The sequence below is a fragment of the Hypanus sabinus genome, chromosome 24, assembly GCF_030144855.1.
Source record: "Hypanus sabinus isolate sHypSab1 chromosome 24, sHypSab1.hap1, whole genome shotgun sequence".
Lineage (NCBI taxonomy): Eukaryota > Metazoa > Chordata > Chondrichthyes > Myliobatiformes > Dasyatidae > Hypanus > Hypanus sabinus.
Window position 1 is genome coordinate 792,082 of NC_082729.1, and position 14,198 is coordinate 806,279.

The 14,198-nt window shown below is 42.7% G+C and overlaps 1 protein-coding gene across 2 annotated transcripts in view; it reads left to right on the forward strand.

The window, feature by feature from the left end:
• LOC132380382 (uncharacterized protein KIAA1522-like) overlaps window positions 1–14,198 on the forward strand; it is a 121,889-nt gene that overhangs the window by 38,788 nt on the left and 68,903 nt on the right. Inside the window, exon 1 of one of the 2 annotated variants that reach the window (XM_059949122.1) lies at window positions 7,513–7,715. The exons of the other annotated variant lie outside the window; for it this stretch is intronic. Within the exon in view, the coding sequence (XP_059805105.1) occupies window positions 7,619–7,715 (97 nt within the window). The 5' untranslated portion in view covers window positions 7,513–7,618. Of the gene's footprint in view, window positions 1–7,512; window positions 7,716–14,198 lie in introns of those variants that run through there. 2 annotated transcript variants of the gene reach the window in all.

Sequence of the window (14,198 nt, forward strand, 5' to 3'; positions counted from 1 at the left end):
TTGTGAATTCCAGTGATTAGAAGCTCAGAACATCAAGTGCTTCTCACATGACAAGACTTTCAATCCCGGAATCATTTTTGTTAACCTCCACTGGACCCTCTCCGATGTCAGCACATCCTTTCTTAAATAATCATTCTGGAGAACATTGTCTCAGTTTTTAACTGCATTGCATTTGTGGTTTCCAAATGACAATAATCTGAATCTGAATCTGAAAAACTGCTCATGATACTCCAAGTGAAGCCTCACCAGTGCTTTATAAAGCCTCAACATTACATCCATGCTTTTATATTCTTGTCCTCTTGAAATGAATGCTAACATCACACCTGACATGCTGAGTTCCTCCAACATTTTATGTGTGTTGCTCATGATTTCCAGCATCTGCCAAGTGTGTTGTGTTTATGACCAGGAAATTCATCTGGGAATTCAGAAGAAACTTCTTATCCAAAGATCTGTGGGGGTGCAGACCTCAGTGCCACAGAGAGGGAAGGGGCAGAAGGGGAGGAACAGGACGACGAAGGAACAGATTTCCATGGAAGAGGATTTACACGATCATTTCTATACCCGGGCTGCATTGACAGGTTACTGGGTCTGATAACAGTTTCATTCCATTTCACTATATCGACGGGTTACTGGTTCTGAGAAGTTTCATTAGCTGTGAAGTTAGTGTTGTTAGTTGAACAGTTGGAGCCAGTGACATCAATAGGGATTATAGATCTATGGTGTCAGTGCAAACCTCTGCAAAAAAATGAATGTGAGCTGCAAACCCGTGGACCAGTATTGTTGGGCAGTGAGTGCACAATAGGGGGTGTTTGCTCAATAATACAGCAGAAATTTTACACTCACATTTACTTATCATGTGTATTTCGAAACAAACAGTGAAATGTGTCATTTGCTGTAACACCTAATGATGCGCTGGGGGCAGCCTGCAAGTGTTGCCACACATTCCAGTGGCAACAGAGCATGCTCACAATCTGGCAAACTGAACTCTTGTATCAACATTTGCCTTGCTGATTAACATAAGCTCATGAGAGCTCTCCAATACTATTATCCGCTCAAACCTAATCAATAAGCTTCAAGACTTTGGCCTCAAAGTTTGAAGTACATTAATGATCAAAGTACAGGTATGTATACATTATATAAATGAGGTTTGTCTCCTGACAGCCACAAAACAAAGAACCCAAAATAATCCATAAAAAAGATCATCAAACACCCAAATATGGTGGGGAGGGGGGAGAGAGAGATGGTGCAAACAAGAAAAGTAAGCAAATAGCAGTCAGAACTGAAATTTACGATAGTGAGTCCATAGACACAAAGCCCAGAACAGCTGTAGAAGACCTCAGCCTCAGTTCAGTGCAGTGTGGAGTAAATATCGTGGGGTAACAAGCAGACCGGTCCAACTTTTGCCTCTGGTCCTGACACCTTGTTGTGCAATTGGATCATCGATTTCCTCACTTGTAGACCCCAGTCAGTTCAGACTGGCAACAACATCTCCTTCACAATCTTCATCAGTGCAGGTGCTCCAGGTGTCTGAGCGCTTATCCCCCTGCTGTGCTCACCTTACACTTATGACTGTGTGGCTAAGCACAGCTCCAATGCCATATTCTAATTTGCTGATGACACCACTGTTGTAGTCCGAATCAAAGGGGGTGATGAATCAGCATATAGGTGGAATATTGAAAAGTTGGCTGAGTGGTGCCACAACAACCTCCTACTTAATGTCATTAAGACCAAGGAGCTGATTATTGATCCAGGAGAAGGAAACCAGAGGTCTATTAGCCAGTCTTCATCGGGGATCAGAGGTAGAGAGGATCAGCAACTTTAAATGATTCCCGAGGATCTTCCCTGGACCCAACACATAAGTGCAAATACAAAGAAAGCATAGCAACACCTCCACTTCCTTAGAAGTTTGTGAAGATTCAGCAAGACATCTAAAACTTTGACAGACTTCTATAGATGTGGGTTGGAGAGTATACTAACTGGTTGCATCATGGCCTGATATGGAAACATAAATGCCCTAGAATGGAAAAACCAACAAAAATAATTGGATATGACCCAGTCCATCATGGATAAAATCCTCCCTACCACTGAGCTCCGTCACAGGAAAGCAGCATCAATCATCAAACACCCCCACCATCCAGGATATACTCTTTTCTTGTTGCTTCCATCAGGAGAAGGTACAGCAGCCTCAGGACCCACAAAACTAAGTTCAGGAGTAGTTTCTACCCCTCAGCCATCAGGCTGTTGAACAAGAGGGGTTAACGTCACTCAACTTCACTTGCCCCATCACTGAAATGTTCCCACAACCTATGCACTCACTTTCAAGGACTCTTCATCTGATGTTCTGGATATTTGTTGCTTATTTATTTATGATTATTATTTCTTTCCTTTGTATTTGCACGGTTTGTTGTCTGTCCTGTTGGGTGTGGTCTTTCATTGATTCTATTATGATTCTTGGATTTACTGAGTATGTCTGCAACAAAATTAACCTCAGGGTTGTATTTGGTGATAAATATGCACTTTGATAATTAACTTACTTTGGACTTTGACCTTCTAGAGGATATAGGACTAGTTTATATCCAACATTTTCATTACTGCTGTATTTGTGGGTAAAAATACCCTGCTTTTATTTAATTTAGCGATACAGCACGGTAACAGACCCAATTGCACCTTGTGTCCAAATAGCCTACTAACCCGGTATGTCTTTAGAATGTGGGAGGAAACTGGAGCACCTGAGAAAAAAAGATGCCAGGTCACAGGGAGAACGTACAGCTGGCGGAAGAACAGAACTCGCATTGCTGGCACTGCAGTAGCGTTACGCTAACTGCCACACTACGAAATATTTTTGCTCTGTAATTGGTTATTGAAGAACCTTACCATAGAAATCTAAACCAGTGTACATATCACAGTACTATCAAACTGAATGTCTCTGTCATTCCTCAGCCATTCTGACGAGCACACACTGTCAATATTAGTTATTCTAATGAGCACACTGTCAATATTAGTTATAATTAATGAAGTAGCTTGAGAATTTGAAAGGATGACATGAGGTGTTAAACCCAAAAATGATGTTGGAGAAGATCACTTCAACATACACATTCTCTTGAAATCTAAGATTGGGTTTTTAATAATGAACACTACCTCACTATCTTTGGACACTACCTCACTTTTTTTTAATACACGGTATTTCTGTTTTTGCACGTTTTAAAAATCTATTTGACATATGTAATTGATTTACTTATTATGTATTATTATTTATTTTATTTTTTTTCTCTTCTGCTAGTTTGTATTATATTGAACTGCTGCTGCTAGGTTAATAAATTTCATGTCACATGCTGGTGATAATAAACCTGATTCTGAATTTGAATTATCCAAATCAGTTGTTGTTTTCTGTGTAGCTTATATATTTTGTGGGAATTTTAATTTTCTTCTTGTGAATGATGTTCTGCTAACGCTAGCTTTTTTTTGAAGTTCAGTTTTATTGTTCATCAACCTCATTTCGTGTGGTTATTTCAGGGTTCTGTTTCTATCGATTACATGACAACATTTTCCATTTGTGTCTGTGAGCCAGCGCAACTGCCCTCAGCTGTTGGTTTAAAAAAAAACAAAAAAAAAGCCCTTTGTTTAGATATGTATTTTCCCAAATGAAACCACTTCATTAACCTGGGCTGAAGGTCTGTACTATAGGTGCATTTCCCAGCAATTTGATAGACCAAGCCAAAAACAGCTCTCCACCCCTCTCCCTCCCCCTCCCTTCTCCTCTCCCTCTTTCCTCCCCATCTTTCCTCCCCATCTTTCCTCCCCATCTTTCCTCCCCCTTCCCCTCCCACCCTCAGGGCCAGTCACCCAGAGTCTGCTGCACCTGTGCAGATTATTGTTGGTATTGCTGTGACAGTTACTTTGGTCAGTTCAATGTGAGGATCCTTTTGTGAATGCATTTACAGCTGTGCTTGTGTCACCCATCTGCCTGATTAATTCATGTGGTATGTTTAAAGATCTGCTGTGTTACGGGTATTTGCTTTGGCAGCTTTACGGGTCTGTTTGAGGCCAGGATGCAGGAATGTGGCTCTCAATGACGGGATAATCATCAGGTTTAAGAATCAACAAGGCCACAGAGAGATTCCAGGTACTGGAAAATGTTAGAAGAGTCAAGAGGAATTTGTGAATAAACTCTCTGATAGAAGTGGTGGGTTTCAATTCCACTTATCACGGAAAACTTAGAACAAGAGGCCGCGCAGCTCATACTGGAGCTGAATCCCAGCTCCCAGCTCCTCGATACTTGTAAATCGCCATTAGCATTCCTTCCTCCACCACGCCATTGGACAATGTGTTCCACGCAACCCCCCCCTCAAACTTTGTATCTATTTACTAATCCTTCTGCCAAGCATTTAAAATCCATGTTCCACCTCGCCAAGAGGAAAGAAGTTCTTCCTATCGACTCTACAACAGCCCAATCCAGTTCTCCCCTTACTCACTCTCCATTTCAAAGATAGCAACTTTATTTTACCTAGGCATGGACCAGAATCGTGACAATTTTCCATTCCCGGAGACATTCTTGTGAAGACCCCCAGGACTCTGGTGAGAAATGTAATCTGGTGTCCAGAATCAAACACACTTCTGAAGCTGTAGCAAATGGTTCCAGCATCACCTCCCTGATCCAATGCCCCATGCCTTGGTTAGGTTATGGTTACTGTCCGCCCCCCTGCCATAACTTCAGCTTGAGAAGGGCCACCATTCAGGAGGCCTCACTGAGGAGGTAATTATCATCACGGTGGCCAGGGAGTGGATGTTTGGCCAGATGCTGTTCTCAGGAGCTGGAGAACGTCAGTGATAGCAAGATCAGAGCGCGGGGGAAATCATCCAGCGGCTGCAGTGGTGTTAGAGGGACCAGTTAGATACAGTAAGCAGTGACCCACAAAGCCACAGTCATAGCACATGTCTAGTCTGAGATGGCTGGAGAAGTGTTGAAGGCGCGGAGTTTGCCTGTTTGGCATCAACCTTCACCCTGTGAAGGAGGCACGTCAGAGGTGAGAGGAAGGGGAGGAGATGGGAAGAAGCCCAAGAGAACAGACAAGAAGAGAGAGAAAACAAGGTAGAATTATGAGCTTGACAGGTTGTGTAGAGTGAGGATGGGGAGAGTACCAAAAAGAGGGCAGCCTTGAATCCCACAAACAGGTTATTATCATGATAGAACACTTGCCGGCAGAACTCCCAGTATCTGATCGATTCCATTTAATGAGAATATTAATTCATGTTCAATATTTCTGAGAAACTATTTGTCTAGCTCAGACTGTGAAGAATAATGCTGTAGAAAGGTGCTAACTTGCAGTTAATCAGAACGAATATACTAAGTGAGAGAAATTTCAGGTTGTCACTGCTCTTCTTCATTTCATTAGTGGCCTGTGGCAGACTTAGAACAGGCATGCTAATAAACTGAAGGGGGTCGAGGGGAATTTGCAGAAACAAAGGATTGCCGTAAGTCTGTAATTTATTGCAGTAAACACGGTGAATACCCTCCCTTTCATCACATGATTCTGCAGCTTCAGAGTATGGCAACCGCTTCATGTGGAATGCTGTAAATTTAGTTAGTGCCTGTGATGTATTGGGTGTCAGAAAGCAGACTTTCAATGGGTTTATAGGCAGTAATGGAATTGAGTAGTTGTCGAAGTGATCAAAAAACGTTAATACAGGTCTGAGAGCACACCAGGCCATCCATGCAGCTAACACCAGTGTCCTTTCGTGTTGACAGTAGTGGTTAATTCTGGAATTTGGTTTATAAACAAAAATGTCTGCAGATTGTTCTTAACCACAAGGACATTTGGGGCTGGGAATTTAAAAAAACACTAGGATCTTTCCATTGGACTTGTCACTGTAATGTAGAGGTTAGACTAACTCCTTATAAAGCCAGCTTCCCAAGTTCAACGTCAGCCGCTACCTTTGAGGAGTTTGTATGTTCTTTCTGTGACAGGGAGGGTTTCCTCCGGATGCTCCGGTGTCCTCCCACATTCCAAAGACGTAAAGGTTAGTGAGTTTGCATCTCTTGTTGGAAGCGTGGTGACAATTATGGGTTGTCCTCAACACATCCTGGGACTGTGTTGGTGTTTGATGCGAGCGATGCATTTCACTGTGCGTTTGACGTTTTCGATTTACATGTGACAAATAAGCTAACCTTTAATTGTATGTCTTCCTGAGGTCAGCACATAGGGGCTAATTCTTCCAACATACATCCAGCCTTGTAGAATGTCTTGGGTCTTTCAAACCCAATTATCTCTTCAAGACCCAGTCGGTAAACATCTACACTTGTACAACAGATCTGAATAGTGATCTCATGAGGGAAACTGCATCATCTGGTTTCCCCTGTTCACAGCGCAGGACAATTGAACAAGCTGAGCTTGGGGAGAAGTCCGAAATCCTCAGGATGCTCCTTCATTGGCTTCATTTTGTCAGCTCCCAGACAGACCATTGCAGCTCCTTGGAATCCCTCACTGTATAAACTTGCTCAGGGTCCTTTCTCTGTTGCTTGCCTGCTGGCCTTGGCATTGATTCCACCAGCTTCATGGGGGCACCAACATCATGTAATTAGGTGTGTGCTATGGAGCCCAAAGATTTGCACAGATATCTGTCTCTACAGATGCTACCTGACCTGCTGAGTTCTTCCAGTATTTACAGGATTTCATAATTTTCACAAGTTTAATGGCTCCTGTAAACAGCTGCATGTTACTGCAATTGAATATTTAACAGGAAATATCATATTAAACCAGTGACAATTATGAACTTAAAAAGGAAAATCCTGCCAGGTGATGTGAGGAAACAACTGGAAAAACCAGAGACTGAGTGAAGAAGAGACGGGGGAGCTGTGTGGGATGGAGAACAGGAAGAGAGTGAGGAAGAGATGGGGAGCTGTGTGGGAAGAGAGATGACATGCAACTTGGACAGCATCCTCTTTTCAGACACCACCGTCAGAGAGTCCAGTTCCACCCCCACAACATCACTGGCCTTACGAATGAGTTTGTTGATTCTGTTGGTGATTGCTACCCTCAGCCTGTTGCCCCAGCACACAACAGCAAACACGATAGCACTGGCCACCACAGGCTCGTAGAACAGACGTGAGAGTTATGTGGGAAATAGAACAGGGACAGAGTGAGGAAGAGACGGGGAGCTGTGTGGGAGGGAGAACGAGGAAGAGACGGGGAGCTGTGTGGGAAAGAGAACAGGGACAGAGTGAGGAAGAGACGGGGAGCTGTGTGGGAGGGAGAACAGGGACAGAGTGAGGAAGAGACGGGGAGCTGTGTGGGAGGGAGAACAGGGAGAGAGTGAGGATGAACCGGGGGATCTGTGTGGGAGGGAGAACAGGGAGAGAGTGAAGATGAACCGGGGGAGCTGTGCGGGAGTGGAGGGCTGTGACAAAAGGGCTGAGATCTGAGCAGGACGAATAGGAACTGAGCTGTGAGCAGGTAGTGCATAACCCCTCCCTCCCCACATCCCACTGGCTACAGCAGCTCTGACTGATGCAGTATCTGTGTGTGCTGCTGCTGGATCTGGTACCTGGCCCCCTGCCAGCTGTCACCCAGTGCAGCAATGAAGGAGAGTGTGTGGAGCTTTCGAGACGAGCAGGCACAGAATGGGCAATACTCACCATAAGAAGAAAGTAGCCCATTGTTCAAAGCCCCGACCTCTTTGGTACTTTGGCCGCAGTTGCCCAGACAAGCAGAGAAAAGGTAGACTCTGATTTGTTAACATTAGACAATGTGGCTTCCGATAGAAAAGCTCCAGTGAGACCTGGTCATTGTGTATCTGTGTGCACACACGCTTGCTGAGAGTTATTGAGAGGTAATATGATGTGCACTGAATTGCGTTTTACATTACATATCCTTGGTTCTTGCAGCTTTAAAGTGAGATTGTAATTGTTAAATTGTCATCCTGTGGGCTGTTGTATTTGGAACCAACACACAAAATGCTGAAGGAACTCAGCAGGCCAGGCAGCATCTATGGAAAAGAGCAAATAGTCGATGTTTTGGGCCGAGACCCTTCATCAGGATTAATGTTTTCCATAAATGCTGCCTGACCTGCTGAGTTCCTTCAGCATTTTGTGTGTGTTACTTTGATATCCAGCATCTGCAGGTTTTCTCTTTGGTATTCTGAACCAGTTTTGGATTTTGTTGTGAGCACAGACTAGTAACTAGGTCACAAGGTGCTTGATTTTGCCAGTGTTCCACTTTGTAAGTAGAACTACTTCACTTTAGCAGGAAAATGAGCTGAATTTGTTTTTTTAACCAAGTGGTAGGACAGGTTTGGTCTAGTTTTGAAGTGCGCTACGTCCGAGCTCTCCCCTGTGCTGTGTTCTCCTCTCATGGAGGGCTGTGCTGCCTTTTGTTCTGAGTTCAGTGGTGGGTTTATTATTGGGGAGGGCTCCTGATCTGTACGTTGATGAAAATGTCTCCATTCAGCGGCTCACTGAATCAGAAAACTATGTTTGAGCAGAAAGCTGTTGTGTTTAGCAAGGTGCTTGAATATCCCCAGGGAGTCTGGAGCTGAGTCTTGTAAACCTGGCTAGGCCGAGATGAAAGGTAACTATTGTGTTAATGCAGGATACTGGAATTGCAGAACATGCCTGCGCTTGCGTACGTGAAAATCATAACACGCCCCATACAAAAGCTAGAACAGACAGGATCAGGGATGAGGCATTTAAACAATTACATCTTTTTCCCCCCGATTATCTTCCACTTCGTTGAGGGTTCTGTTGGTAAAACCGAGGCACGTGTGTGTTACCAGGTCCTGTTGTTGGCCACATGATACTAATGAAGCCTGCTTGTGAAGGATAATCTTAATTTCTTTTTGAGTGAGTTTCAAATTTAATGTGCTGAAAAATCTGTCTTCTTTGGTAAACCTTTTTGCTGGAGCTTGAGTTCCAGGTGTTGGGACAGCTGCTGACTGGGAGCAGGGAACCAAATAATTATACAGGCTGGTCTGGTGTTTGTGTACGATGCAAGGTCACAGTGTCCTGGTATTTATCAAACAAGAATGCCTGATAGAATTCTACACCGGCAGGATTTGTGGTGTTGGTCGGAAAATCCACATTAGTGTCATCTAATCCGTCCACAAGTGCGTTAGTAAGTAGCACTTTGGGGAATACTGTAATTACCAGCCCTTGGGGAGGTGGTTTCTAATGTGAACCATTTTTGGTGGAAATCATTTACCTTGGTCTTGAGGAGCTTTTGTACAGGAGACATGGATGTTGCTGGCTTCACTGCAGGGTGAAAGGCCAGGAGATCTGTGGTTGAGTTTTCCTTCAAAGTGCTGCTGATCTGCTGAAGTCCAGGTAACTGCAGTTTAACAGGGAATTCACAAGATTATATATTGTGTTCATAATTTAAATTTCAACATTTGAAAATGCTGCAATATCAAACAGGCAGTCCCATTCTTGAGGGCTGTCCATAAACCAATTTCTTCCTAAGTCAGAAATATATGTTTATGACAGCAATCTGTATCATTCTGCACTATATACACCAATAATCCTTTCAATTCAGAGGGGTGGGTTCAAATGAGATGTACTGGGCAAGATCTTTAGAGTAAGAGTGTTGAGTACCTGGAATGTGCTGCCGGGGTGGTGGCAGAGGCAGATATGATTGAGGTGTTCAGGAGACTTTTCGACAGTTACCTGAATGTGCAGAGAATGGAGGGGTATATTCCATGTACAGGCAGAAGGAAATAATTTAAATAGGTATAATTAGGTTAATTAGTTTGATAGAACATTATGAGATGAAGGGCCTGTTCCTGTGCTGGACTGTTCTCTGTTCATTGAAAATTCATCCTGTCACAATCTATGATTAAACTGATGGAATGTATATTCTGTCCATTTGTTAAAATGGAGTATATACCTTATCCAGTCATTGAAATGGAGTATATTGTGTATTTAATTGAGTAATATTATAAACATATCAAGCATTAAGCATTAAGCATTCTTTGTTTACATGGTGCATTGTGGATAATATGTAAAAGTATGTAAATGGCATACATCACCACGTGATACATGTGCACCTTGGTTAAAGTGAAAACTTAAGTTAGACTCACATTTCGGACTCCTTTGTTTCCTTTTGAATTACAGTCGGCCCTCCTTATCCGTGAATTTTGCATGCGTGAATTCAACCGACCACGAATCGCAAAAACCTGGAAGTGCTCTTCCAGCACTTGTTTTTTGAGCATGTACAGACTTTTTTTTTCTTGTCGTTATTCCCTAAACAACGCAGTATAACAACTATTTTACATAGCATTTACATTGTATTAGGTATTATAAGTAATCTAGAGATGATTTAAAGTATACGGAGGATGTACGTGGGTTATTGTGGATCGGGGTTGAAAAAAATCAGAAGTTCTCTTACTCAGTAAGTCGGAACAGGTACATCCGGTATTATTTAGTGTCAGTTAGTTAAACGTTTGTCTTAGTATATAGTATATATTTTACCTTTCTATGCATATAAAACACTTAAGAACGTGTGTTTCAGCGCCGGGCTCAGGAACTTCTTCCCGAGTTCGATCCAGTGACAGACCGCTATCGAGTGCGCTCTCCACTGTGCCGGGTTGATGTGAGGATCAAAAACTCAAAACCCAATAAGGCTACAATTATTGCTTAGTAATAATTGTAGCTTTCATTGGGGCACAGCCTTTCTCACTTTATCCATTAAAATTGTTCCGATCGTTGACTGACTGTAGCCTAACGCTTTTCCAGCAACCAATAGCGTTTCACCTCTTTCCGATCGCTTTATTATTTCCACTTTATTTTCAATCGCGATGGTGATTATTTTCATGAACAGAAACACTGTGGATTCAGATCTCTGCCGCTGGGTCCTAATGTTCACCACACTGAGACAGGTTAAATAAGGTTTGGGGTTTTGCTGGGTCCTAAGATCCACCGCATTGAGACAGGTTGACTAAGGGACTTGAGCATCCGTGAATTTTGGTATCCGCGGGGGATCCCAGAACCAATCCCTCGTGGATAAGGAGGGCCGACTGTATTTTTATGTTTTGGAGTTACAAAACATAACACTGGTGATGAGGAAGTTTTAAATGAACCTGAAACGAACATGTTGAAGTGCAGCAAGACATTCAATTTAAAAAAAACACACAACAAGAAATGGTTGAGTTAATAAAAAGTAACGCAGTATGTGCTCGAGTTAACAAAAGGTAGAAAATGGACAAATTTACGGGTTCATTAACTGTGAGTACTGGGTGATAATAATCATAAAAAAAGAGCACAAGTGGCTGGCTACATCAGAAAGATTGATGCATTCGATTGCTCAATGGATAACTGGCTTGTGTATTCTGAGCTAATTGAGTAGTATTTTGAAGCATATGAAATAGCCAATGAGAAGCGAGTTTTGCTGAGTTTAAGACATGAGCTTTAGATAGATACTTTATTCATCCCCAAGGGGAAATTCAACATTTTTCCAGTGTCCCATACACTTATTGTAGCAAAACTAATTACATACAGTATTTAACTCAGTATGAATATGATATGCATCTAAAATCACCCTCCCAAAAAGCATTAATAAATAGCTTTTAAAAAGATCTTAAATAGTTTACTGAAGTGCATTGAGTGGTAATTTAAGCTCAGTCCTAACCCCGGCACTTTAACATGTCTTACCCCTGGTGGTTGAATTGTAGAGCCGAATGGCGTTGGGGAGTAATGATCTCTTCTTCCTGTCTGAGGAGCATTGCATTGACAGCAACCTGCCGCTGAAGCTGCTTCTCTGTCTCTGGATGGTGCTGTGCAGAGGATGTTCAGGGTTTTCCATGATTGACCGTAGCCTACTCAGCGCCCTCCGCTCTGCCACCGATGTCATACTCTCCAGTTCTGTGCCCACGACAGAGCCCGCCTTCCTTACTAGCTTATTAAGATGTGAGGTGTCCCTCTTCTTAATGCTGCCTCCCCAGCACGCCACCACAAAGAAGAGTTCGCTCTCCACAACTGACCGATACAACATCTTCAGCATCTCACTACAAACATTGAATGGCGCCAGCCTTCTGAGGAAGTACAGTCGACTCTGTGCTTTCCTGCACAGGGCATCTGTGTTTACTGTATTGTGAAAGTAATGCAGGAACATTTAGAACCAGTGTTGATTGCAGAATGCCTTAGGTTTCATGAGCGGAATTAAAGAATTAAAGTACATTTCAGAATACATGGTTGAATTAAGTGGTCTGAGAATTACATGGTCTGAGCATTGTTGATTCAATGATGAGCTTAATGATGCACTGAGAGATCGTTTAGTTTGTGGAATCTCTCAAGAAAGCACAACTTGGGTTTTAAAGAGCAGTTGACATAGCTGTATCAATTGAAACAGCAGACAAAGACACAATTGTGTTGAAGTCTGGAATGAATGTGAGTATGAACATATTTATAATGTCTAAACAGAAACTATGTTACTGTTGTGGCACGGGCTCACATGTAGATTTAAAGGTGAAACTTGCAGAAAAATGCAACAGAGTAGGACACATACAAAGAGCATGTTTGACAGACAAAAATGAATGGATTGCATGGGGAAGAGAAAAAATAAAAAGTCAGGTTGTAGTTTCAAAGAGAGCATTAAACTGCATGCTGTTGATGGAAAATCTAATAAAGATGAGAGTTACACAAGACTGCGCAGCCTTGAGATTTACAATGTGAAAATTAACAATAGGCAAGCAATATGGCTTACACCAGAAGTGAATGGCAAATTAATTAAAATGGAATTGGACACTGGCTTGGCTGTTTCCACAAAATGAGTTTGAATGGCATTTCAAAGATGCCAAATTGAAACATGCAGATATCCAACTAAGAACTTATACTGGAGAAAAGATAACTCCTGTGGGAATGACATTTGTAACAGTGAAGTACAACAGTCAAAAGCCACATTGGGCTTGTATGTGGTAAAAATGGGAAGGCCAGCTTTCTGGGGACGTGATTGGCTGTGACAACAACAACTTGATTGGAGATCCATCCACCATTTGAAATGCCACATCCCCCGCAATAGTGACAACTGAAAGTGAATTAATGAAGGTACTGGATGATGCCACAGCAGTGTTCAAAGATTGCATTGGAAATCTGAAACATATCAAGGGTAAAATAATGTTAAATGAAAATGCCACACCCAAGTTTTACAAAACTTGTCTGGTTCATTATGCCATCTGAAATAAAGTAGCTAGTGTGCCAGATTGCATGGAGGCTGAAGGAATTCTTTCTAAGGTTGAGTGGAGCCCATGGGCAATGTCAGTGGTCCCAGTAGCTACGAAGAATTGGTCTGTCAGGATCTGTGATGATTTTGAGGTCACCATCAACTGTGTACTGAAAGTAGATCAATACTCTCTGTGCAGGATAGAGATACCTTTGCAAACCCTTCTGGAGGAAACATTTCAGCAAAGTGGACTTACCTGAGGCCTGGGATAGATGCACTATACAGGTTGCCAACACATCCAGAAGATGCCAAGAGATTCTGGGAATGGCCTGCATTGCTCTTGCAGATTTTGCTGGACCATTCATGGGCACAAATTTCTTGGTAGTAGTGGATGCAGCTACAAAGTGATCAGAAGTGTTCCAATAGCCCCCACTACAGCCTCTGTTGATGTATTGAGAAGTGTCTTCTCAAGGACTGATGTTACAGAACACTTAGTCAGTGACAATGGGCCACAGTTTGTTGTGGGACAGTTTCAGCCATTCCTGAAAATATGTGGAATAAGACATATTTCCTCCACACCGTACCCCCCAGCTACAATAGGCTTGGTGGAAAGGTTTGTCCAGAGTCTAAAGAACATACTGTGAGCAACAACAGCAGAACACAGTGAATCAGAAGCTTTTTCCTCCTTGCATATCACATACATTCACCTTTGTATTTCCTCAGCCCAATCTCAAAAGGAGTATGCAAGACAAACAGCTGAGACAATTTGAAGGCTCCTCAAACAAGGAGGTTTGATGTTTTACTCCTGGACAAGCAGTCCTGGTGAGGGGCTACAGAGGTGATCAGAAGTGGGTACTTGGAAAGATTAAAGACAGAACTGGACCACTCTCCTGCACAATGGACATTACATCTGTTGTCATCTGGAGATGACATACTGATCTGTAGAGGAGGACAGAGTTAATTGTTGGTGGCCAGAGCTGTCAGAACCACTTCCTTCAGTCCCAGAGTCAACTCCTACAACCTCCACAGAGGAGGCCCCAGAACCTGAGATTG